Source organism: Lepidochelys kempii, unplaced genomic scaffold (genome assembly GCF_965140285.1).
Source record: "Lepidochelys kempii isolate rLepKem1 unplaced genomic scaffold, rLepKem1.hap1 scaffold_174, whole genome shotgun sequence".
Taxonomy (NCBI): Eukaryota; Metazoa; Chordata; order Testudines; family Cheloniidae; genus Lepidochelys; species Lepidochelys kempii.
In genome coordinates, this window is record NW_027621917.1 from 184,083 (window position 1) to 208,331 (window position 24,249).

The 24,249-nt window shown below is 49.0% G+C and overlaps 1 protein-coding gene and 1 pseudogene across 1 annotated transcript in view; one reads left to right on the forward strand and one right to left on the reverse strand.

Annotated features, from left to right (window-relative positions):
- The first annotated feature begins 2,495 nt into the window (after positions 1–2,495).
- The window catches only part of LOC144930008 (zinc finger protein RFP-like), a 39,296-nt gene continuing 17,542 nt past the window's right edge, over positions 2,496–24,249 (forward strand). Inside the window, exons 1-3 of the mRNA XM_078851044.1 lie at positions 2,496–2,906; positions 13,732–13,887; positions 14,649–14,674. Of these exons, the coding sequence (XP_078707170.1) occupies positions 2,496–2,906; positions 13,732–13,887; positions 14,649–14,674 (593 nt within the window). The remainder of the gene's footprint in view (positions 2,907–13,731; positions 13,888–14,648; positions 14,675–24,249) is intronic.
- Positions 7,302–8,859, reverse strand: LOC144930009 (E3 SUMO-protein ligase ZBED1-like; annotated as a pseudogene).

Below are 24,249 nucleotides of genomic sequence, written 5' to 3' on the forward strand. Positions count from 1 at the left end.
TCCTTACGCCATGTATGTGCCTTGCTCTGCGCATTCTTTAAATCTGGGGTTGGAGTATGTGCAGCAGAAAGTGGTCAAGAAGCATGTTCATTTTTCTCAACTGTCCAACATCTTTATTCATTTTTTTCTGCCTCTACTCACCGGTGGGAGATTTTACTATCTAATTTAAAGCCAGGCAGTAAAGTAATAAAAAGACTTTCTGAGACTCGATGGTCATCTTGAGTGGAAGCTTGTCATAATTTGAGTGAAAACTGGAATGCTATAATTAAAGCCTTAAATATAATTAAGGAAGATGCTACTGAGAAACCTGTTACACGTAATGAAGCTGCAGGCCTGCAGCAAAAACTCCACCAACTTGAGGCAGCTTTTATGGCTGTATTTTGGAGCTCACTCTTGGAAAGATTTCATATAACTAGCCAAAAACTGCAAAATGTTTATACTGATATACAGACAGTTGTAGAATTCTACAACTCACTCATAGGATACATTAACTCTATACGGGACTTGTTTGATATGTACGAAGAGACAGCCAAAGAAAAATCTTAAATTGAAGACTACGAATTTGACACAAGGTGAAAAAGAAAGCGTAAACTTCAATCTGATGAGACACGCGAAGTTGAAGTGGAAATGTGTGGTAGAGATAAATTTAAAGTAGATACCTTTTTAACAATATGAGACCTTGTATGCTCCGAATTGAAATGCAGAAGTAATGTGTATCAAGAAATTTATGGCAGATTTCAGTTTCTCTCTCACATTACCAATACTTCAACAACAGATATAATAGTTCACACTAAAAAATTACCGCTACAATACCAAGGAGATTTAGAAGAATCATTCGTGAATGAGTGTCTCCATTTTCGATTGTATTTGGAAGGTGTCAAATTTCCTGAAAATGAAAAGAAGTCAATTTTAAGATATTGCAGCCTTCTTGGAAATCAAAACATTCATTCAGTATATCCAAATATTGATAGTGCCTTCCGAATGTTCGTTTGCAACCTGCTACAAACTGTTCAGCGGAACGATCATTTTCGGCATTAAAAAGGGTGAAAAACTATTTGAGGGCTAATCTCAGTTAAGAAAAATTAAACTCCCTTTCTCTCCTGACAATTGAAAAGGATCTAACAACTTCTCTGGATTACACAGAATTAATTAATAAGTTTGCCGCTCAAAGGTGTAGGCATAAACTAATGTAATTACTTACTACTCACATACTTTTATTTCATCTACATACAATAAAAAAATAAGTATTTGATATACACCGCTTGAAGGCAGGGTTTTGGATCCATGCACGGTCCGGTGCTATAAGCGAAATCGCGCTATACAGATGCGTGTTCAAGCGAGGGTCCGCTGTACTTGTAATTCTCTTTATAATAAAACTTGTAAATGTTCAATTATTTTAATGATATTTAGATTCATTTTAGTTCAAACGAATTTTTTAAAAAACTAAAACAAGTTCATATGGGGGGCGGGGACGGCAATTATTTCAGGGCCTCGGGGCGGCAAAATCATGAATCCGCCCCGGAGAGAAGGGCTGAGTTAAGGGAAGAGCTCGGTGCCGCTGGTGGGGCTGGGTGTGAAGCAGCACCTGTAACTGTGCATTTCCTGGCGTTCAGGAGTCTGTGGTTTGCTTTTCCCGTCGCACTGACATTCATTCTGGGTCAGCGTGGAGAGACCTTTCACTGAGCATTTCCTGCTTTCTAACGGTTGTGTCTGAGGTGCTGAACCCCACATGCCACAGAGATGTAGGAAGCAGAAGCCCCTGCTGTGCAGAAGCTGCCTTAACTTCACCTTCACAAAGGTGTTTTTGGGGGTTTTTTTTAGCTGAATATTGTGTGCGTTTCCATGTGCATCTGTTGGGGCATTTAGGACTCGGGGGGTTTTGTGTTCTAGTTTTTTGCCTCTGCCCAGCTTCACAGACCTTCTCCCCTTCAGCTTAGTGATCTGGGAGCCTGGGTAGAGCCCTGCACACACTGCAGATGCTCACACTCACTAACCTCCTCAGTGTGAACATAGTAAAGCATTGTAGAGAAAGCCACTTTTGGCAAACTTGGCAGCCTGTGACCTTGAAGAGGTGCCCTGGTCTACTGTGGACAGACCGTATCACACTGTCTGGAGTGTTGCTGGAAATGGTTGATATCTCGTTTACATGGGCAGCCAGGTTGTTTTCAACACCAGTTCAGGGATAAGATGGATCTGACAACTATTGTCAAAAATGGGTAATTTTCCTAGAACGGACAGGGCCACTGAGTCCCTCCCATTTTGCCTGAGGGGAGGAGCTCTCAGCGACATGGGGATAAGCTTATCTATGCTACCAAGAGAGCAAAGGTGTTTGTTCAGTCTCTAGGGTGTAGCTCTATGGAACAGGATCCAAATGCAGCAAAGACCTTTGGACTGACATTTTCTGAGGAGAGAGGTACCTTTCTGCTCTGAGATGAACACGTTGCAGCATACATGAGGGTAACAAGGAACTTGTTTGTCCTCCCATAGAAAGAGCCATGGCAGCGGCAGATCCTACAAAAAATGTTAAAGATCAAGTTACTTGTTCCATCTGTTTGGATTTATTTCAAGACCCTGTGACTGCTGAGTGTGGACACAGCTTCTGCACAGACTGTATCGCTCAGCACTGCGAGGAAAAGGAGAATAACTGTCCTCAGTGCAGAAAGAGGTTCCAAAAGAGCAACTTAAGGCCGAACAGGGAGCTAAAGAATATTGTGGATTCAATACTCCAGTTAAGTTCACTAACTGTGGAAAAACCTGTCAGAGGAAATATGTGTGAGAGACACCAAGAGCCTTTGAAGCTCTACTGCAAAGAAGATCAAATCCCCCTATGCCTGGTGTGCGATAGATCCTGGCGTCACCGCCATCACATGGTGATTCCCATGGAGGAGGCTACCCAGGAGTACAGGGTAGGGAACATTCATTTGCTTTGTTTATTAAACTTCAGGGGAAAACATCTTTTCCCTACTAATATAAAGGGTTATGTTTCTGGAAAGGGAGGCTGGCGGTCCATGTGCACAAACACACGCAGGACTGCATGTCCTCATTTTCACATGTGATTACCACGAATAGAGGGGCACACTAAATATTCACATGCACTAATGGTAACGCAGCTGCCGAGCCATTTAAACGCGCAAATAAAGTTGTGCATGCCCAGAAAAGGGGAGTGATTTACCAGAGAAGTGATGTGTCCTAGTAAATTCAGCATGTGAGTGTGATTCAGGACTCCTGTGTTCTATGCTGGCTCTTCTACTGACTGGCTGTTTGACCTTGGGGCTTCCGTTTCCCGGTGCATAAGTTGGAGACAGTGAGATTTACCTATGGCATATGTGCTGTGAGGTTAAAATGTCTGTAAAGTGCATTGCTAGTACAAAGTATGGTTAGCACAGTCGGTGACAGGGCTATAATTTAGGATTCTTCTGACACACAGCTGGGTGATCATTCCCTTGGCCATGTGCCCGTAGAGGGACAGCAAGAGAAAAGACAGTTAATTCTTGAAGACTTTGTGTGTTTAGAGCAGTTCAGTTGATTCAACATTTCCCTGTGCAGCTAAGTATCCACACATGTATGCTCAGACCATTCCTGTCAGTCATTGCTTAAAAGCAGAGACATTCTCTCCTTCTATCCATGCGCCACAAACCATTTCTAGATGTTCATAAATTTCCTTATCTTAATTTTTTTTTTAAAAAAAACATTGTTAAAAGCACCTATTACTCTGCTCAGGCATCGGGGTAAGAAGGGGTAGAAGGAAGCAGATCAGAGTGAGTGGCTGTTATTCTACTATAGCGTTCCGATGACTCACCCCTGCGGCACCTCCCGCTGTCCTTCTGGGAATTAGCTCTTTTGCCAGCTCCAGAGCACCCTCTTCAGGCTGGTGTCCTGCGTACCTCAGGCCTCGTGTCCCTCCCGGACCCCGGTGCCCCTTTATCTTGGGTGCTGCCCCCTGGCAGTATCCCCGCCGTCTCTGGGTCTCCCCTCCCCGGGGAACCCCCAACCCTCTATCCCCACCTTGCCTCAGTCTATGGCTACTGCCCGTCACTATCTAGTCCCCATTCCCTGGGGCAGACTGCAGTGTACAAGCCATTCATCATTGGCAAGGGGAGTTTGGACCTGCTGCCTTGGCCTACCCTGGGCCGCACCTCTGCAACCCCAGTACCCTTCCTGGCCTTTCATCAAAGGCCTGCAGCCTGTGGGGTTTCCAGGCTGGAGCTCCCCCAGCTCCTCTAGCTTTCCCCCAGCCCTGCTCCACTCTGGGTGCTTTGCTCTGCTCCCTAGCAGCTAGGCCCGTCTCTCTCTACTGGCAGAGAGAGAATGTGTCTGGTCCTGGCCCACTGCCCTCTTGTAAGGGCCAGCTGGGCCCTGACTGGGGCGTGGCCACAGCTGGGGCTGCTCCCCCAATCAGCCTTCCCCAGCCACAGCCCTCCCCGGGGCTGCTTCTAAGCCCTCCGGGCAGGAGCGGGGTGACTACCCCGCTACATCTACACAAGAAGCTGGATGTATCTACTGAAATGATCAGCTCTGAACTAGTTATCTGTGACTTTGTCATCATTCTGTTTCAGAATTAACTGTTCAAATGCATGGGGAAAGTTCACACCACTGTTCCCTCTAAGTGCGGCATGAATTTTGTTATGTGCACCAATATGGAGGTTAGGTGTTGCGGGGGTGGGGCCAAGGGGTTCAGAGTGTGGGAGGGGGCTCAGGGCTGGGGCAGAAGGTTGGGGTGTGTGAGGGGGTGAGGGCTGTGGCTGGGCGTGGGGTGGGAGATGAGTTTGGGGTGCAGGAGGGGGCTCAGGGCTGGGGCAGAGGGTTGGGGTGTGGGCTGTGGGGTGGGGCCTGGGATGAGGAGTTGGGGTGCACGCTGCCCCAGGGAGAGAGGACTGCCCCAGCCCTCTCTCATTGCAGCAGCCTGAGGCCAGGTGAGAGGTGCCTCTCCATAGCCGCAGCAGCTCCAGCGGGGCCGGGTTGTGGGGGGGGAGCCATTCCATGGCCGTGGCAGGACCGGGCTAGGCTGAGTGGGGGCTGGGGAGGGGGCATATCCCCTGGCTGCGGCAGGACTGTGCCAGGGCTAGATTGGGGCCAGGGTAGAGGCGCCTCTCCCCCGGCCATGGCAGGTCCATGCTGAGGGAGAGCCAGCTCTCCCCACCTCAGCCCCGAGCCCCTGCCCGGGGCTTAATAGGCAGCTGTGTAGCCGCATGGCCACACAGCTTAGATGGAGCTTAGGTTCACACCTCCCTGAGGAGCAAGTCAATGGGGCTTGCACATAGCAGGGTGTGGGACAAAGGACTCCTTACCCTCCAGCCCCACAGGCCAGTAGCTAGACACAGAACAGCTGTAAAGTTGTTCCAGTGACACTATTACAGGCCACAGGCTGTAGACACAGCTAGGATGCTTGTGTGCTCCCCACGCAGGGATTTCCAGTCACACAGTCATCAATCTACTGGGCAAACTCCAGGAGCTCCACTGCGTTTAGGGCCTTTTATGCTCCCCGAGGGATTGGGAATCTGCATTTGCCCTTTGGAGCTATTGTGTCAGTCTGACTGCCAGGCCTGGTTTGGAACAGGTTCGAACGAGATCATTGAAAACACTAAGGGGTTGAAACTCTTTTTTCCCCCCACCACATCTCACTCTTAAAGGGAAAAAAAAGTGTTCTTACAAAGCAAAATATATATTTAGATTAGTTAAGGTTGCCTCGTCCTCCTGTAGAATATGGAGAGTGGCTAAACTTAAACCTCTGAAAATCAGGAAACGAATTGTAAAGATAACAAAAATCTTTAACTTTTAAAAACTAGGAAATACATCATTAAAGTTCCCCAGCTCCTCCAACACAGCATTAACTCTGCCCTTTGGAGGCATATCGCTACTGGGAATGGTTTGGCAAAGACGATGTCATGATATGTAGACATGAAGAAAGAGGAAGAACGTGCCGTTGGTTATGTTGTGTTCCACAGATCTGAATTTCAGATTTATCTGCACGCACTCCCTCTGGATTCACGGGTTTAGTTGTAGCTGCATTGACTGGGGGAAGTATGAGTTGGCTCGGGTTGGGAGAGCTGTCACGGTGATGCAACAAGGGAGGTGCACGTGTACCTTGCGGGATCAGTCATGCCTTCTCTCAGACGTGAGTTCTGTAGGCTGTGTCTGCAGAGGTTCACTGAGGTCTTCTAGCCTTGGGGGCTGTCTGCAGCCTGGTGTCAGGCAGGGCAGTGGTCTCCAGGGCATGCCGAGGGGTAAGTGAAGGCAGTGGTGCAGAAGGGCTGCTCAGGGCCAGGGCAAAGGGTAGTGACATGTTGCCGGTGGTTTGTGTGCAGCAGACTCAGGGTTTGACTGCAGGCCAGGTGCAGGCAGCTTCTCTGTGCTACGCTGGATGGGACCCGGGAGTTTGCTTCCCTGCCCCGGCTGCTGGACCCTGGCAGGGAAAGGGAGGCTGAGAGGAGCAGGCAGGGGAGCAGCAGGAAGAGCAGCTGGAGGCAGCAGCAGTGTCGGAAGGTGAGGGGCTCCGCTCCCCCCCCCCCCGCAATGCCGTGCGCACTCACCTTCCCCAGCCAGAGCCACCAAGTCTCCTGTGACGTCCTGTCAGACCCCAGCCGCTGCTCAGAGCAGGGTGTGCTGAACACAAAGAGAAGTTTATGATGGTCATATGCAAATGATATGTACATATGCAAATTGGTATATTGAATAATTTGCATAACTATTACATATGGAGAGGCACAACACTTGACCATTATGGTCAAAGTTAAGATTCTGCGTCAGTGTGTGAAGTAGGTTGTTGTTGCTTTCTCCACTGGAGGAGGGAGTGAGTTCGTATCTGTCAGGGACACTGGCCAGTGTGGTAAGTATGCATGAGGGGTGGAGAGTATCCCATTCCATGGGAATTCCTTACTTTTATGGGTTTAGGTCAGTGGGCTTAGGCCTTAGACCACTGTAACCAGTCTTTAAGTCATTCGGATTTGTAGTAGGGCTGTCAAGCAATTAAAAAAAAATAATCACAATTAACCGCTTGATTAATTGTGCTGTTAAACAATAACAGAATACTATTTAATTAACTATTTTGGATGTTTTCTACATTTTCAAATATATTGATTTCAATTACAACACAGAATACAAGATGTACAGTGCTCACTTTATATTTTTATTACAAATATTTGCACTGTAAAAAAGAAACATCAATTCACTTCATTGAAGTACTGTAGTGGAATCTTTTATCATGAAAGTTGAACTTACAAATGTAGAATTATGTAAAAAAGAATGACTGCACTTAACAATAAAACAATGTAAAACTTTAGAACCTACAAGTCCACTCAGTCCTACTTCTTGTTCAGCCAATCGCTCAGACAAACAAGCTTGTCTACATTTGTGGGATATAATGCTGTTTACAATGTCCAAATGATCCAAAGCAGTGCGGACTGACCCATGTTCATTTTCATCAGATGCCATCAGCAGAAGATTGATTTTCTTTTTTGGTGATTCGGGTTCTGTAGTTTCCACATCGGAATGTTGCTTTTTTAAGACTTCTGATAGCATGCTCCACACTCCGTCCCTCTCAGATTTTGGATGGTGCATCAGATTCTTAAATGTAGGGTCTAGTGCTGTCGCTATTTTTAGAAATCTCACATTGGTACCTTCTTTGCCTTTTGTAAAATCTGTTGTGAAAGTGTTCTTAAATCTAGCAACATGTGCTGGGTTGTCATCAGAGACTGCCATAATGTGTAATATATGGCAGAATGTGGGTAAAACCACAGAGCAGGAGACATACAATTTGCTCCCTCCTCCCCGCAAGGAGTTCAGTCAAAAACCTGCAGGGCTCAAGCATTGTTTCTAGCTTTTGCAGTTTTTCAAAATCCTTATCTGTCAGCACTGATACATGGTGCTTTTGAAGAGCTAACGTGGATGTGATAGAGACGTTTTGCAAAGCAGGCACCAAATCTTGGCCAGTGTGGAGTTCCATCTGGTTGAAATAGCTTGTACAAGAAGTTCTTGTTTCTGTCCGTTTGCAGCTTGTTGTGTTCCTAGCTCTGTACTGTTAGCAGGGTTGTGTTTGAAATGGCCCACAAGTTTTTCTACATTTTGCCAGCACGTTTTCAAAACCAGCATCACTGAGCGCTACTGTAATGGATCGCTGATGACTGTGAGCAATGCACGCCATGTGTGCAAAAGGCAAGCAACTGGCTGCTGCTGCCATATTACGTGCATGGTCAGTACTAATTGTTGTTACCTTCTTTTGAATATTCCAATCTTGTGCAACATCCATGAGATGCTCTGCACATGCTTCAGCAGAATGTCTCTCCTCCGCATGAGTTACTGTTACAGCAAACGACTGCAGTGTCCATGCAGCATCGATAAGTGATCACCGGTCAGAGCAACAGCCAGTGCATTTTTCAGAAGCTCCACATCGTAGTCTTCTCGTTGTCATACAGGTCGTTTATTCGTGATGCAGTGGCTCCTCGGGAGGGCAAGGCGTATGACTGATCGGAAGATACAATTTGAATAATATCTCTTAGCCCTCTGTCATTTATAACGTTGCGTGGTCTGCCGTGCATAGCTATCCACTCTGCAATAGCGTTGGTTAAGGTGTTGTATTTTGTTTGATCCATGGGCTTGTAGGGACCCTGAAACTCTGTAATTGTACTCTGCCATGGCTGGCTGGATTTGTTTGCTGGCGGTGGGTTATATGTAGTGCAAGATCTGGAGACAAAAGCATGTTTATCACATAGGTGGGACTGCAGACTTGAAGTGTTTCTACGGTACTGGAACTCAGCCTTGCAATGGCTACAGATAACAGTCTGTTTAGCCACAGAACCATCTGGCAGCATTTTGAACAAACTTCCCATTCAAAAGACCTGAACCGTTGCTACTTTGCTCCATTAACTTTCTGATATTTTATCGCTCCAGATCATGAAAACACTGTGTCACTATTGGGAATAATTCAATAAATTCTTCTGTATAATCAATATATTTGTGTCCTGTTCAAAAGAGTCCTTGCCGTGGATATAGAAAGATTTTACCTCAGGATTAACATTCAGAAGGGGAATGAATTGTGTAGGAGACTTTTCCCCCCCTGCTGCTGCGGGGTTGGCCTTTGTATACGATTCTATATGTGTCCTTCAGAGGAGCCTTGGCTTATTAAAGGGGTGAGATTTTTTTTTTAATCTCAGAAAGTCAGTACTGCGGAGATGAGAGGGGCCTGGGTTGCACAGGAGAAAGGTGAATTGCTGATGCTGCTCCCGTTGGGTTGGGATTCTGAGCTCACCAGGTTCACCTCCTGTCCAAAGAGCTTCATCTCAGACATCTGCATTTAGTGTTGGGGGAGGACAGGGCAGGGGGGAAGGAAGCAATGACTTGTGCAGGAGGAGAGTCAGGGAGGACAGGGGATGGCAAAGAGGAGAGGGAGAAAGCAATAACTTGTGCGAGAGACGGGTGCGGGATGTGCCTCGCTGCTGCTTCTGGAAGGGTGGTTTCTGGTACTGGGCTTGCCAGGCTCACTTCCTTTTACTGAGCTCAGTGAGCTCCCTTCAGCTGAGTGAGCCCTTGTCTGAGGGTGGATTTCACCTCAGGAACTCATACTGCAGGGGAGGAGAGGCTGGTGTGGGGAGGCTGAGCTGGCCGGGCCCATGTTCTCTATGGGGTACCCCTGGAGTGAGTGGCCAGCTATGAGCAATGGGGCACGATGCAGGGGGATTGGTCCTGGGAGTGAGGGGCTGGCCGGGAACGATAGGCCATGGGCTGGTGAGGGTGACAATACATCCCATTTTGGCCAGGACAGTCCCCTTTTCAGCCCTGTCCCAGCCGGCCCTAGCTTTTTGCCAAACCTGGTCATTTGTGCCTGCTGCAAGGCAGAGCGGAGAGTGGCGGCTCTGCCCAGGGGTCAGATGAAAGCACGGCCTGCCAGCAAGAAAGTGGAGAAATTTGCGGCTGGTGGGCAGTGCTGGCATCAGAGCTGACCCCTGGGTGGGCAGTGCAGAGCTGGGGTGGGGGGGATCAGCCTCAGCCAGGGGAGGCACAGAGTTGAGGGCGAGGGGATCAGTCTCAGCCGCAGGCAGCCCAGGGGGGTGTCAGCCCCAGCCATGGGCAGCCCAGGACTGCGGGGGAGGTAAGCCGCAGACATGCGCAGTGCAGAGCTGGAGGGGGTTAAGTACCAGCTGCGGGTGGTATGGGGCTTGGGAGTGAGAGTCAGCCCCCAGGCTCAGAGGGGTCAGCCCCAGCCCCAGGTGCATAGTGCTCATGGGGGGGTCAGCCCCAGCTGCGGGCGGCACAGGGCTGGGCGGGGGTAGACCTCGCAGTGGGCAGTGTGGAGTTCAGGGAGGGGAGGGCTCAACCAGCCTCAATCCCAGCTGCAGGTAGCACGGGGCTCAGCCCCAGATGTGGGCGATGGTGGGGTGGGGGGGTCAGCCCCAGTCCCAGGAGGCAAAGGGAGGGGGGCTTGGGTGAGCCCTGCAAGGGGGGAATGGCTGGAGCAAGCCCTCCTGACTGTTTTACTTTAAGAAATGTGGTCACCCCCCTGGGGAGGGGAGGGGGGGGTGCCAAGGTCTCTACTTCTCCCCTAAAAAGAAAAGGAGTATTTGTGGCACCTTAGAGACTAACCAATTTATTTGAGCATAAGCTTTCGTGAGCTACAGCTCACTTCATCAGATGCATGCCGTGGAAACTGCAGAAGACATTATATGCACACAGAGATCATGAAACAACACCTCCTCCCATCCCACTGTCCTGCTGGTAATAGCTTATCTAAAGTGATCATCAAGTTGGGCCATTTCCAGCATAAATCCAGGTTTTCTCACCCTCCACCCCCCCCCACACACAAACTCACTCTCCTGCTGGTAATAGCCCATCCAAAGTGACAACTCTCTTCACAATGTGTATGATAATCAAGGTGGGCCATTTCCTGCACAAATCCAGGTTTTCTCACCCCCTCATCCCCCTCCAAAAACCACACACACAAACTCACTCTCCTGCTGGTAATAGCTTATCCAAAGTGACCACTCTCCCTACAATGTGCATGATAATCAAGGTGGGCCATTTTCAGCACAAATCCAGGCTTTCTCACCCCCCACCCCCCCCCGGAAACACACACACACACACACAAACTCACTCTCCTGCTGGCAATAGCTCATCCAAACTGACCACTCTCTAAGTTTAAATCCAAGTTTAACCAGAACGTCGGGGTGGGGGGAGGGTAGGAAAAAACAGGGGGAAATAGGCTACCTTGCATAATGACTTAGCCACTCCCAGTCTCTATTTAAGCCTAAATTAATAGTATCCAATTTGCAAATGAATTCCAATTCAGCAGTTTCTCGCTGGAGTCTGGATTTGAAGTTTTTTTGTTTTAAGATAGCGACCTTCATGTCTGTAATTGCGTGACCAGAGAGATTGAAGTGTTCTCCGACTGGTTTATGAATGTTATAATTCTTGACATCTGATTTGTGTCCATTTATTCTTTTACGTAGAGACTGTCCAGTTTGACCAATGTAAATGGCAGAGGGGCATTGCTGGCACATGATGGCATATATCACATTGGTAGATGTGCAAGTGAATGAGCCTCTGATAGTGTGGCTGATGTGATTAGGCCCTGTGATGGTGTCCCCTGAATAGATATGTGGGCACAGTTGGCAACAGGCTTTGTTGCAAGGATAGGTTCCTGGGTTAGGGTTCTGTTGTGTGGTGTGTGGTTGTTGGTGAGTATTTGCTTCAGGTTGCGGGACTGTCTGTAGGCAAGGACTGGCCTGTCTCCCAAGATTTGTGAGAGTGTTGGGTCATCCTTTAGGATAGGTTGTAGATCCTTAATAATGCGTTGGAGGGGTTTTAGTTGGGGGCTGAAGGTGACGGCTAGTGGCATTCTGTTATTTTCTTTGTTAGGCCTGTCCTGTAGTAGGTGACTTCTGGGAACTCTTCTGGCTCTATCAATCTGTTTCTTCACTTCCGCAGGTGGGTATTGTAGTTGTAAGAAAGCTTGACAGAGATCTTGTAGGTGTTTGTCTCTGTCTGAGGGGTTGGAGCAAATGTGGTTGTATCGCAGAGCTTGGCTGTAGACGATGGATCGTGTGGTGTGGTCAGGGTGAAAGCTGGAGGCATGTAGGTAGGAATAGCGGTCAGTAGGTTTCCGGTATAGGGTGGTGTTTATGTGACCATTGTTTATTAGCACTGTAGTGTCCAGGAAGTGGATCTCTTGTGTGGACTGGACCAGGCTAAGGTTGATGGAGCCAGGATGAGAACTATGTCTTTCCACCCACCCTCTACCCAGAGGGTCTGCGATTAACATGGGTTAAAATAATGAACACGTTAATTGTGCTGTGTGTTAGTCACATGCATTAACAGCAGTTAATTGACAGCCCTAATTTGTAGGATATTATTATAGGGCCTAGAGGAAGGTCCCAGACTGAAACAAGTGTCATATTTCCTGCTTCAGAATGCAAATAGGAAATAGGAAGTGTGACCCCATCTGATAACATCGCTGCCTCTTGGGCTCAAGCACTTAGTCAGTATTCGGCACTCACTGGTTGTTGCATCCAGAGGAAAAATGGATGATCCGAATCAGGTGTTTCTCTGGTGCAATCCTGTTTATTTACAAGTAATGGACACAAAGTCCTAGTTCCAACACAATATGAATAAACAACCTCCTGCCATTCCCTTGCTCACGGTTTCCAAGCCCCCTTTTCGAGCCAGTCCTGTGCTCCAATGATCTCTGTCCTTCTGCTCCATCTCAAGATCACACGCACAATGGCTTCTCCCCTGTTTGGTGGCTGACTCAGAGATTCAGAGACTTTAAGGACAGAAACCACCATCATGATTATCTAGTCTGACCACCTGCACATCACATCATGCATGCTCATGCATCACAGGCCACAGAACCTCACCCATCCACTCCTGTAACAGACCCCAACCTCTGGCTGAGTTACTGGAGTCCTCAAACCTTCATTTAAAGACTCCAGGTTACAGAGAATTCCCCATTTATTCTAGTTCAAACCAGCACATGAGTTGTGCCCATGCTGCGGAGAAAGTAAAAAAAACCCAACAACCGAGGCTCACTGCCTCTCTCACGCAAAGAGCTTGTCAAACAATCTCCTTCCCCCATCTTTGCATTCAGGGAACACCTCAGCCCACATGGCCTAGGTTCTTTTCAGGCCTTGCCATGAGGTCCATTGCTTTGGGCAATGGATTCTTTCTGTCCAGTTATCACACTACATAAAGGGGCTTTATTGTTCCTTTTGTTTATCCTGAGGGAAGCAGGCCAATTAATGACACTGAATGTTTAAAGAAAAGGAGAACTTGTGGCACCTTAGAGACTAACCAATTTATTTGAGCATGAGCTTTCGTGAGCTACAGCTCACTTCATCGGACGCATACCGTGGAAACTGCAGAAGACATTATATACACAGAGAGCATGAAACAATACCGCCTCCCACCCCACTCTCCTGCTGGTAATAGCTTATCTAAAGTGATCACTCTCCTTACAATGTGTATGATAATCAAGTTGGGCCATTTCCAGCACAAATCCAGGTTTTCTCAACCCCCCCCCCTCTAAAAACCACACACACAAACTCACTCTCCTGCTGGTAATAGCTTATTGTTTAGTCTCTAAGGTGCCACAAGTACTCCTTTTCTTTTTGCAAATACAGACTAACACGGCTGTTACTCTGAAAACTGAATGTTTATAGATCCAAGTCCCACTTGATGACAGCCATTAACACCTTCCAGCATACCAACGTGTTGTTTTCTCTTTTGTAACTTTTCTTACTGAAGGAAAAAATAGCAGAACAGCTGGGGGCAATTGAGTTCTCTTCTGGCAAGCTGCAGCAGCTTGTGAGGGAGGTCTGGAAGTACCTTTCTCCTCCTGAACAAGAGGAGGAGCATGAGAGGCTGAAGAAAGTAACTGACAACCTAGTAACACTTTTAACGGTAAGCTCCTCTATGGAAAAGCTAATATTATAGGGGAAGTCACAGTAACCCTCTGAGAAGCAACTGACACTGAGTTCTGTTTCTGCCCACACAAAAAAGAACACATTTGTTCAGTCTGAATGAATTTTCCATTAAAAGAACAAGGCAAGACAGAGCCAAAGGTCTCTAGCAGAGAGCGCAGCGGGTGTGTTTCTCCGCTGGAATAGCCTGCAGATGCAGACACACACACACACACTTCTGGCCCAGGCAAATAGTTCTCCATCTTTAGAGACTGGGCCATGCGGAGGAGGAGACACCCAGCTGGAAGTGCCCTCTTGGGGGTATTCTTTATACACCAAAGAGAGCTCCTGATGAGCAGCTCCCATTGAGAACAAGGGAGACTCTTCATGGCTTTCCCTGCCCCGCACTGAGAACAAATGGGAGCTGCTGGGCGCTGAGCTCTGTGGACAGTCTGACCCTTAAGGGCCAAGTGGCAGCATGGGGAGAGGATGCAGAGAGCCCCTCCCACTCCACACAAAGGCAGGAGGCAGCCATGGTTTGCCTGGCTGTGCCCAGGAGCTGGTTGATGCCAGCAACACTGACAAACCTGATTAGACTATGGCTAGGTGTGTACAGTGTACAAGAATTTTATTTTAGAGGAGACAGGAGGGGATTTCAGACAATGTTTTACAATCTGATTCGCAGAAATTAATCTCCACAGGATCAGGTATAAACCATATTGCAGAATAGAATCTGAATGTTGTTTTTCTCTTCCCTTCTAGGTGGATATAAAGGGCCAGAGGCAAAGGTAAGATTGTGAAATTCACTGTGGTGTGGGAGGAATCTCTGGGGGAAAGTTCCTACTTAGGGGGACCAGATGTCCCGATTTTCTAGGGACAGTCCCGATTTTTGGGTCTTTTTCTCACGTAAGCACCTCCTGTCCCGATTTTTGACACTTGCTATCTGGTCAGCCTATTCCTACCCCATACACACACCAATGTAAAGAGAGGTTGAGAGTGCGGGACAGTGCTGGATGTTAGATCCCAATTTTCCCTTTATTCCTCTGGAATCTGGAGTCATTTTGCTTTTTTACTGCTTTAGGTTATTTTCAGCAGGAAGGTGTATGAGGCATGGAAAGGAAAGAAAATGATGAAAGAGATTGTAGAATTTTTCTGTGATTTGGCCACATCATCTCTGCTAAATCCTAGGCCCATGTGTTAGTCATTTGTACAATATTTAAAAGGTCTTTTCTCCTCTTCCTTCCTTCTCTACCCCCAATAGTTGCTCTGTTAATGCATAAAGAATGTAGATAATGATTAGAGTAATTATTGTGTTCAGGTCTGAAGATGCCCCTTCTCAGACACAGACACAGACACCATTTAACTTGAAAAACTTCTGCCCTGGAAGGAAAATTGCTGAGGAGACAGAGTTACAGGAACATAAAGGTAACAGAATGGGTCTGGTGTCTGTGCATAAGGATTTGGGGGTTACGGAGTTACCAGGATGGATCAGCACCTGGGAGCAATGTATCAGTGTCTGTGTAACTGAACCTGAGATCACTCAGCTCAGCCCATCCCCACAGGCCCAGGTGGTCACCATTTGTCCAGGGAAATGCTGCACTTTTTCCTGTGACTGGATACTGAAGAGAGTCCCCTCATTCTCAGCTTCCTTATACTCTCTAGCAGGCTGCCAGTCTGTCCCCTGTTACCCTGCTGGGACTGGACAGTCTCAGGAAATGTCCATTCTTAGACACAAACCCTTCCTTATGGCCTATTTGTCACGTTCCCATTCTCAGATTAGCACTCTGACTTTGCATCACTCTGGCCAAACACAGTGTCACAGCTGGGATGTGTGTGGCCTGGCTACCAGGGGGTCAGCGTGGGAGACAGGCCAGAGGGCAAGCTGAGAGTCAGGTGTCAGGCAGGGTCAGGTAACAGGTTACCAGGAGATTAGTGGCAGGTAGGAGAAGCAGGTAGTGTAGGGGAGGCTGTCCTCAGCAGGGAGGCCCAGCTTCATGGACATGGAGGTAGACTACATGGCTAAGCTTCGGCTGAGCTCTCTCTTCAGTGGAATGGAGGCCTGTGCAGGGGATGAAGTAGGCCATTTTGGTAAAGTGGTTCACTACGGTCAGAATGGTTGTAAATTTGTTGGACTCCAGCAATTATACCATTAAGTCTCTGGCAATAGCCACCCAGGATTGAGATGGGGTGGCCAAGGGGTGAGACTGCTGGGCTTGTGACACGGTGCCTTGCTGCCGGCACAAACATCGCAGGAGGGAATGAATGACTGTATTGTGGGGTGCATCCAGGGCTACCCAGAAGAGTGGGAAATGAATCGTTCAGTCATCGTGCACCCCAAGTGTCCTGTGAGGGGAAAGGCATGGCATGGTTTCAGGACCAAGGCTCTTACAAGTCCTGGGAAAACATAGACCCAGCCACTTAACTCGTGATCCCTTCCTCGGAGTCATGCAGCTGCCGTTGATAATAATTTGCTCATCAGGTGGAATTCCTGAGGCAGAGGCAAAGAGTATCAATGTAAGTATATCACTGTGAAGAGCTGTTCTGTGGAAGTTCCAGGATTTGAGCATGAGGTCTGGTTCCTGGTTGGCACCTTGTGGGCTGGTACTTTATCTTTGGGACAAGGTGTTGGCCGTGCTGTTTTTGGTTCCAGGGTGATGGCCCAATAAAGTCATGAGAAATTGGTTTAAGTCTTTCATTCTATAAATAGATACTCCAAATGTTTATGATCAATCAATATCTGGACCAGGTGATGAGCACATTCCAGTTAATGCTGGCATTCTGCAAAGGGGGGTTTAATCACCAGGAGTTCTTATCCATATTTCCTAGTTTAGCTCTGTAGAAGTGAATTTCCTTGAGTAATAAGTGCACGGGTGTAATACTTGTTTGGAACTAAGTTGCTGGAAGAGGAGAGCCCTGATAGCTGTACTGGAGGTGTCAGCATGTTCAATAAATGCTTGCATGATATCTGAGTGGCCAAAGTAGGTGCTGTGGTGAAAGCAAGTTTCTGATGAGGGAATGCATGGTGGGCCTCAGGAGACCAATGGAATTGAGCAGTTTTCTAGAGAAGAGTTGTGAGGGGCTTGATTTGTTTTGAAAAAATCAAGATGAATTGTCAATAAAAATTAGCAAACCCCTGCGAGCATTGCAGGCCATGTATAAAGTGGAGAGTTGGCCAATCTTAGACAGCTTGGACCTTGCCCTGGAACACCTGGATCCCTTCCAGAGATAAGATGAAGCTGAAGAGCTCCAGGGAGGCGTGATGAAAGGTACACTGCTTGAGCTTTCACACTGCTGTAAGCATTCCAGGGCTATTTGGAGTGGTGTGCTGTTCAGGGTAGTCGGAGAAGACCAAAATGTTATCTGAAGTGAACTACTACATACTGCATCCATACGTCTTGGAACACATCATTAGTAAAATGTTGAAAGGTGGCTGGAGCATTGGTCAGTGCAAAGCTCATTACCATATAATTATATTGTCCATATTGTCAGAAGGCAGTCTTCCACTTGTCCCCTTCCCTGATTCACATGAGGTTGTATGCCCTTCAGAGGTCCAGCTTAGTGAATATACCAGCAACCCCCGGCAATCCAGTCATAGTCCTTGTGCAGAGGCAGGGTTTCCACATTTCTGTTTTCAGAAATATTGGTGTAGCCTTGGTGTTTTGAGGGGAGCTCAGATGTAGCTTCAACAGAAGCCTGGATAGCCACCACCACTTGAGCCTCTCAGGGTTCTGATGCTGGGACAGGATCTACCAATCCCCCACAGCGCTGCTGACAAAACTCTAATGGAAAATAGACTTCCTGTGCTAGCTACCAAATGAGCAGGTGGTGGAGGGCCAGCCAGGAGATACTGAGGATCAGGGGAAGGTGTGGCGAATGGATCATAGCAAAGTGTAACATTTCTCAGTGCCCCTGAATCACGGCCTTCAGGGGAGCTGGTTCCTCCATCACTGGACCAGAAGTCTCTGTGAGGTCAGCAGTGGCCTTATAATAGAATATCATAGAATATCAGGGTTGGAAGGGACCTCAGGAGGTCATCTAGTCCAACCCCCTGCTCAAAGCAGGACCAATCCCCAATTTTCACCCCATATCCCTAAATGGCCCCCTCAAGGTTTGAACTCACAATCCTGGGTTTAGCAGGCCAAAGCTCAAATCCCTGAGCTATGCCTCCCCCTCCACTGAGCTATCCCTCCCTGATTGCACGGGAATTGGTAGGGTCTGGCTGTCACTGCATCCGTGAAGCAGTGAGCTGCTCTCTAGTCAATGAGGGTCAGTAGGATGGAAATTTGCTGGGCATCCTAGACCGACATATGCAAGTGGGGTATGCAGCACTGGGCGCGGGGAGTGTTCCAACAAGACTGAGGTATGGTGAAGCTCTTTCCCCTGATTTCTTGGTGCTCAGTGTGGGCAGGTAGAGATGGGGTGACCTGACTCACCAGGGTAGAAGCAGAGATGGTGCTTCATTGCTGCTCCTTTTCTATGGGGTCAGCCAGTGGTGGCCCACATCCACCCGCACTGGCTTGGTGGGTGGTCTTGCTGAAGAGGTAACAGTGCATGGAGAGCAGAATCCCAGAAACCCCCTCTTTTCATCCTTTCATTCCCATAACCAGTTGTCTGTAGGTATAGTGAGATCCATGAGGGCCTCCAGACTTGCAGGTGTATCCATTTGTGCCAATTCATCTTTAAGTTCTTCTCCCAGATCCCACCTGAACGGAAACAGCTGTGCCGCCATGCTCCAATCCGTATTGGCCATGAGGGGGTGGGACTGGGCTGCACAGGAGGTGATGATGCCCTGCCCCCGTCACAGAGCTTTCTCAGGGTAGCTTCCACCATTCAAGCTCATTGCTGATTATCAAATAGCTCTGACATGGCTTGGAGGAAGACCTCGCAGGTTGACAGAACAGGGCTGTCACACTCGAAGAAGCGGGAGGCTCAATCTAATGCTTCCCTGAGTACCAGGCTGGATATTAGGAAACACTATTTCACTAGGAGGGTGGTGAAGCACGTGAATGCGTTACCTAGGGAGGTGGTGGAATCTCCTTCCTTTGAGGTTTTTAAGATCAGGCTTGACAAAGCCCTGACTGGGATGATTTAGTTGGGGATGGGTCCTGCTTTGAGCAGGGGGTTGGGCTAGATGACCTCCTGAGGTCTCGTCCAACCCTGATATTCTATGATTCGGTGATAACCAGGCTGTCTTTTGCACAATCCATATGACTGAGGACACGGGGTGGCATCCTGAACAGGGGCTGGCACTGACTTATACAACCCCTGAATTGCTGTCAATTGCCATCAAACTGCTCCAGCAGAAGCTGGGGATGATCTGACAGTGTCAGAGCATAAGCTGGGAGCCAGGCTGGGTTGGGTATCAGGAGATCAGAGTCCAAGGCAGGCCAGAGGGCAAACAGCAGGATCAGGTTACCAGGAGATCAGAGTCAGGCAATAGGAGCAGGGAGCACAAGGGAGCCATCCCTAAGCAGAGGAAAGCCAGTTGCACAGACGACAAGGTCCTGTTCCTCTGCTTGGTTTGGATAGAAGCAGGGAGCCCGTTGGAACCCCAGGAGTTCCACCAATCGGATCCAAGCCTGGACTCCTTTATCAGCATTATGTCTGTAGTTCTGGAACCAGTGGGCAGGTCAGAATTTAGTGGTTCTTAGGAGTCCTGGGGACCAGGGTTTGAGACCTGCTAGTCTCTGATACATGCACAGGTGTGAAATCCAGGCCATTCAGTCACGTTTCTTTGTCCTTCCAAATATACATTCATCACTCATCTGCTCCCAGCACTGTCTGGTCTTTAGATCCTTCCCTGTCTGCCTTTAAGGACAGTACAGTCTAATTTTCAAAAGCGCCCCTGATTCTGGGTGCCCAACTGAGGGCCTGGCTACACTTGCGGATGCAGAGCGCTGTGAGTTAAACCCGCCCTCGGAGAGCGCAGCAGGGAAAGTGCTGCAGTCTGTCCACACTGACAGCTGCAAGCGCACGGGCGTGGCCACCCTTGCAGCACTTGCAGCGGCATTGGGAGCGGTGCATTGTGGGCAGCTGTCCCACGGAGCACCTCTTCCCATTCTTGCGTTGTGGCTTGTGGGAAGGGGGCGGGAGGTGTGGGGCATTCTGGGTCCTGTCCCAAAGCCCCGTGATGCATCGCTTCGCATCCCAGCAATCCCTGTGCTTTCGTCCAAATTTGGCGCCATCTTTCAACTTTTTTGTGCTGCGCGCTCTGTCTTCCCTTTCGGTCTGCGGGAATGGAGCCCGAACTGCTAAGGAATATGCTGACGAGTCTCGCCATCACGTCACGAATTGCAGTCGAGTTACTCCTTAAGATCCAAACTGACAGTGAGGAGTCCGATGATGATGTCGACTCGCATAACGTATATGACATGAGATTGCTTGTGGCATTCACGGACATGCTCACCACCGTGGAACGCCGCTTTTGGGCTCGGGAAACAAGCACTGAGTGGTGGGATCACATCGTCATGCACGTCTGGGATGACGCGCAGTGGCTGCAGAACTTTCGGATGAGAAAAGCCACTTTCATGGGACTGTGTGTGGAGCTCGCCCCCACCCTGCGGAGCAAAGACACAAGATTGAGAGTTGCCCTGACCGTGGAGAAGTGGGTGGCTATTGCAATCTGGAAGCTGGTGACTCCAGACAGCTACTGATAAGTCACTAACCAGTTTGGAGTGGGAAAGTTGACCGTTGGAATCGTGTTGATGCAAGTGTGCAGGGCTATTAATCGCATCCTGCTCAGAAGAACCGTGACTCTGGGCAATGTGCATGATACTGTGGCTGGCTTTGCACAAATGGGTTTCCCTAACTGTGGAGGGGTGATAGATGGCACGCATATTCCAATTCTGGCACCAGACCACCTAGTGTCCGAGTACATAAATCGGAAGGGCTATTTCTCTATGGTTCTCCAGGAACTTATGGATCATCATGGGCATTTCATGGACATTATCGTAGGCAGGTCCGGAAAGGTGCATGATGCATGCATCTTTCGGAACACTGGCCTGTTCAGGAAGCTGCAAGCCAGGACTTTCTTCCCAGACCAGAAGATCACCGTAGGGGAAGTCGAAATGCCCACTGTGATCCTTGGAGTCCCCACTTACCCTTTAATGCCATGGCTCATGAACCCTACACAGGAAGCCTTGACAGCAGCAAGGAGCGGTTCAACAACAGGTTGAGTCGGTGTTGAATGACTGTGGAGTGTGCTTTTGGCTGTTTAAAGGACTGCTGGTGCTGTCTGTATGGGAAGCTGGACCTGGCCGATGGCAACATCCCACAGCTATGGCCACATGCTGAACCCTCCATAACATTTGTGAATGGAAGGGTGAACGCTTCACTCAGGCATGGATCATGGAGGTTCAACACCTGGAGGCTGAATTTGAACAGCCAGAGAGCAGGGCTATTAGAGGGGCCCAGCACAGGGCTGTAAGGATTTGGGATGCCTTGAGGGGGCAATCTGAGGCTGAAAGCCACCAGTAACGTTTGGTGCCCTGCACGGGAGTGAAGAGCAGTGGTCCCAATGCTAGTAGGCATCTGTGTTTGCTACTTACGATGTACTGACTTGCAGTGCCTGTTGCTTTCCTGGGCTATGGTATCTTTTATTTAATGCAATAAAGAATGTTTTCAAAGCCAAAAAAAAAAATCATTTATTGAAAAGAAACACAACTGCTTGGGAAACAGAAAGGGCATGACACATCTGTGCTGTGTGGGAGGAGGGAAGGGGCTGGGGTGGGTATGTCCTGTTGTCATACTCAGCCTTCCTGTCTGGAGTGCTGTGCAATGAGTGCTACACTTCAGGCTGGCTATACTGCATGGTGATGGGGGTTGAGTGCAGAGGGTCAGGGTCGTAGTCTGCAGGGCTGGGTGGTGAAGCTACAGGTGTTGGAGGCAGCTGGTGGTGGTAAGAAACCGGATGTTGGGGGAAGTGGTTTGGCAGTGACATGGGGGCACAAGAGAAAGAGTTTTGGGACAAGGGCTGCACGGGGGGGCGGACGCAGATCTGCTCCATCTGCGGTGCTAAGATCACCTGTATCGAGTCTGCTTGGCGCTCCATAATGCTAGGAGCCACTTCGTGCATTGGTGCCGGCGAGCCACATTCTGCTGCCAGAGCCTCCTTTCAGTCTCTTGCCACTCCTGCACTTTTTGATTTTCAGTAAGGGACTGCTGCATGAGGTCCTCCTTGGTTCTTCGTGGATGCTTCCTGATTCTTTGCAGTCTTTTGGCTGTTGATAACAAGGATGGCTGGGATCTCAAGATTGTATCTGTAAAGCCAAAATGCAACACTTAACAGTCCCAATGCGAGTGCGCAGGAGCCCCAAAATGGTGAGTAAGCAGAGAGGAAAGGGGGACTGATTGTTTCCGGGCCATACTGTCCTCTGGGGCTCTGTGCCTTGGGGACAGCCAACAGCCTGCAGGGGGCCCCTGTACTGAACACTGTCCCCACATTTTCCACAGGATGAGTTCGTCCTGGAAGAGATCTCGCTGCTGAGGGTGACCTGGGAAGCAAGGGAGGGTCTTCTGCAAGACTGCGGCTTCTGCCCTGGCGCTTATGCCCCTTTCCTGTGTGCAGCAATGGTCCCCCCCCGCATGGCACAGTGGCGCCGACATGTTACCCTGGCTGGGACAAGGAGTGCAGTAGCTCTGCCAAGGAACCTGCACAAGTGGATTGCCCAGCTTCTGCATGAGACCTTTGAAGAGATCACTGAGGCTGATTACTGCGATGTGAGAGAGCACATCAACGCCCTATTCTGCATCTAGGCATGCATGCAGCCCTAACCCTCCTTACCCCAAGGGCCCGCACCAAATAACTACCTTCCAAAACAAAAGCCGCTTACCGGGTACCTCCTCTGGTGTTTGTCCTTCCCCAAGCACCATCCACGGTGACTGGCTACCTTCCTTCTGGCTTGAAAACAGCTCCTGGCTGCATGCATCTAGGGTTGCCGGGCTGTCCTCTGGCTCTGGGCCCCCCTCCTCCTCAGCACCCTCGCTCCTGCTTTCCTCCTCCTGCCTTGTTGAACTCTGTGCTGCTACGGCCTCTGAAGTGTCCATGGTGCTCTTCGGAGTGGAGGTGGGGTCGCCCCCAAGTATCACGTCCAGCTCTTTGTAGAAACAGCAGGTGACGGGGGCAGCACCGGAGCGGCTGTTTGCCTCGCGGGCTTTGCGGTAGGTGTTCCGCAGCTCCTTCACTTTAACCCTGCACTGCCGTGCGTCCCGTCATGGCCCCTTTCCATCATGGCCCTTGATATCTGCCTGTAGGTATCGTAATTCCTACGGCTGGAGCGCAGCTGGGACTGGACAGCTTCCTCCCCCCAAACACTGATGAGATCCAGCACCTCGCCATTGCTCCATACTGGGGCTCGCCTGGTGTGTGGAGGCATGGTCACCTGGAAAGATTCACTGAGAGCACTCCACGCCTGGCTGAGCAAACAGGAAGGGGAATTTCAAAATTCCCAGAGAATTTAAAGGGCGGGTCTGACGGTTGGTCACCTGAGGGCAGGGCAGTAGAGTTCAAAGTGATGACCAGAGTGGCTAGCACAGGCATTGTGGGACACTTCTGGAGGTCGATCGGAGCGCACTAACAAACCAGGGCGTCCACACTGGCACGGCAGCACTCCAGTCGGGGCGCAACAAGCTTTATGCTTCTCATGGAGGTGGATTACCAGGAGCGCTCCAGCCGCAGAGTCCGGGCACTCTAAGTGCCTTGCCAATGTGGACACCTCAGGAGTTATGGTGCCTGGGGCTGATTTAATGCGCTCTAACTTGCAAGCGTAGCCAAGGCCTGTGTCATAAATATAAAGGGAAGGGTAAACCCCTTTGAAATCCCTCCTGGCCAGGGGAAAGCTCCTCTCACCTGTAAAGGGTTAAGAAGCTAAAGGTAACCTCGCTGGCACCTGACCAAAATGACCAATGAGGAGACAAGATACTTTCAAAAGCTGGGAGGAGGGAGAGAAACAAAGGGTTTGGGTGTCTGTCTGTAGTCGTCTTGGCCGGGGACAGAACAGGACTGGAGTCTTAGAACTTTTAGTAAGTAATCTAGCTAGGTATGTGTTAGATTATGATTTCTTTAAATGGCTGAGAAAAGAATTGTGCTGAATAGAATAACTATTTCTGTCTGTGTATCTTTTTTGTAACTTAAGGTTTTGCCTAGAGGGGTTCTCTATGTTTTTGAATCTAATTACCCTGTAAGATATATACCATCCTGATTTTACAGGGGGGATTTCTTTATTTCTATTTACTTCTATTTTTTATTAAAAGTCTTCTTGTAAAACACTGAATGCTTTTTCATTGTTCTCAGATCCAAGGGTTTGGGTCTGTGGTCACCTATGCAAATTGGTGAGGCTTTTTACCAAACCTTGTCCAGGAAGTG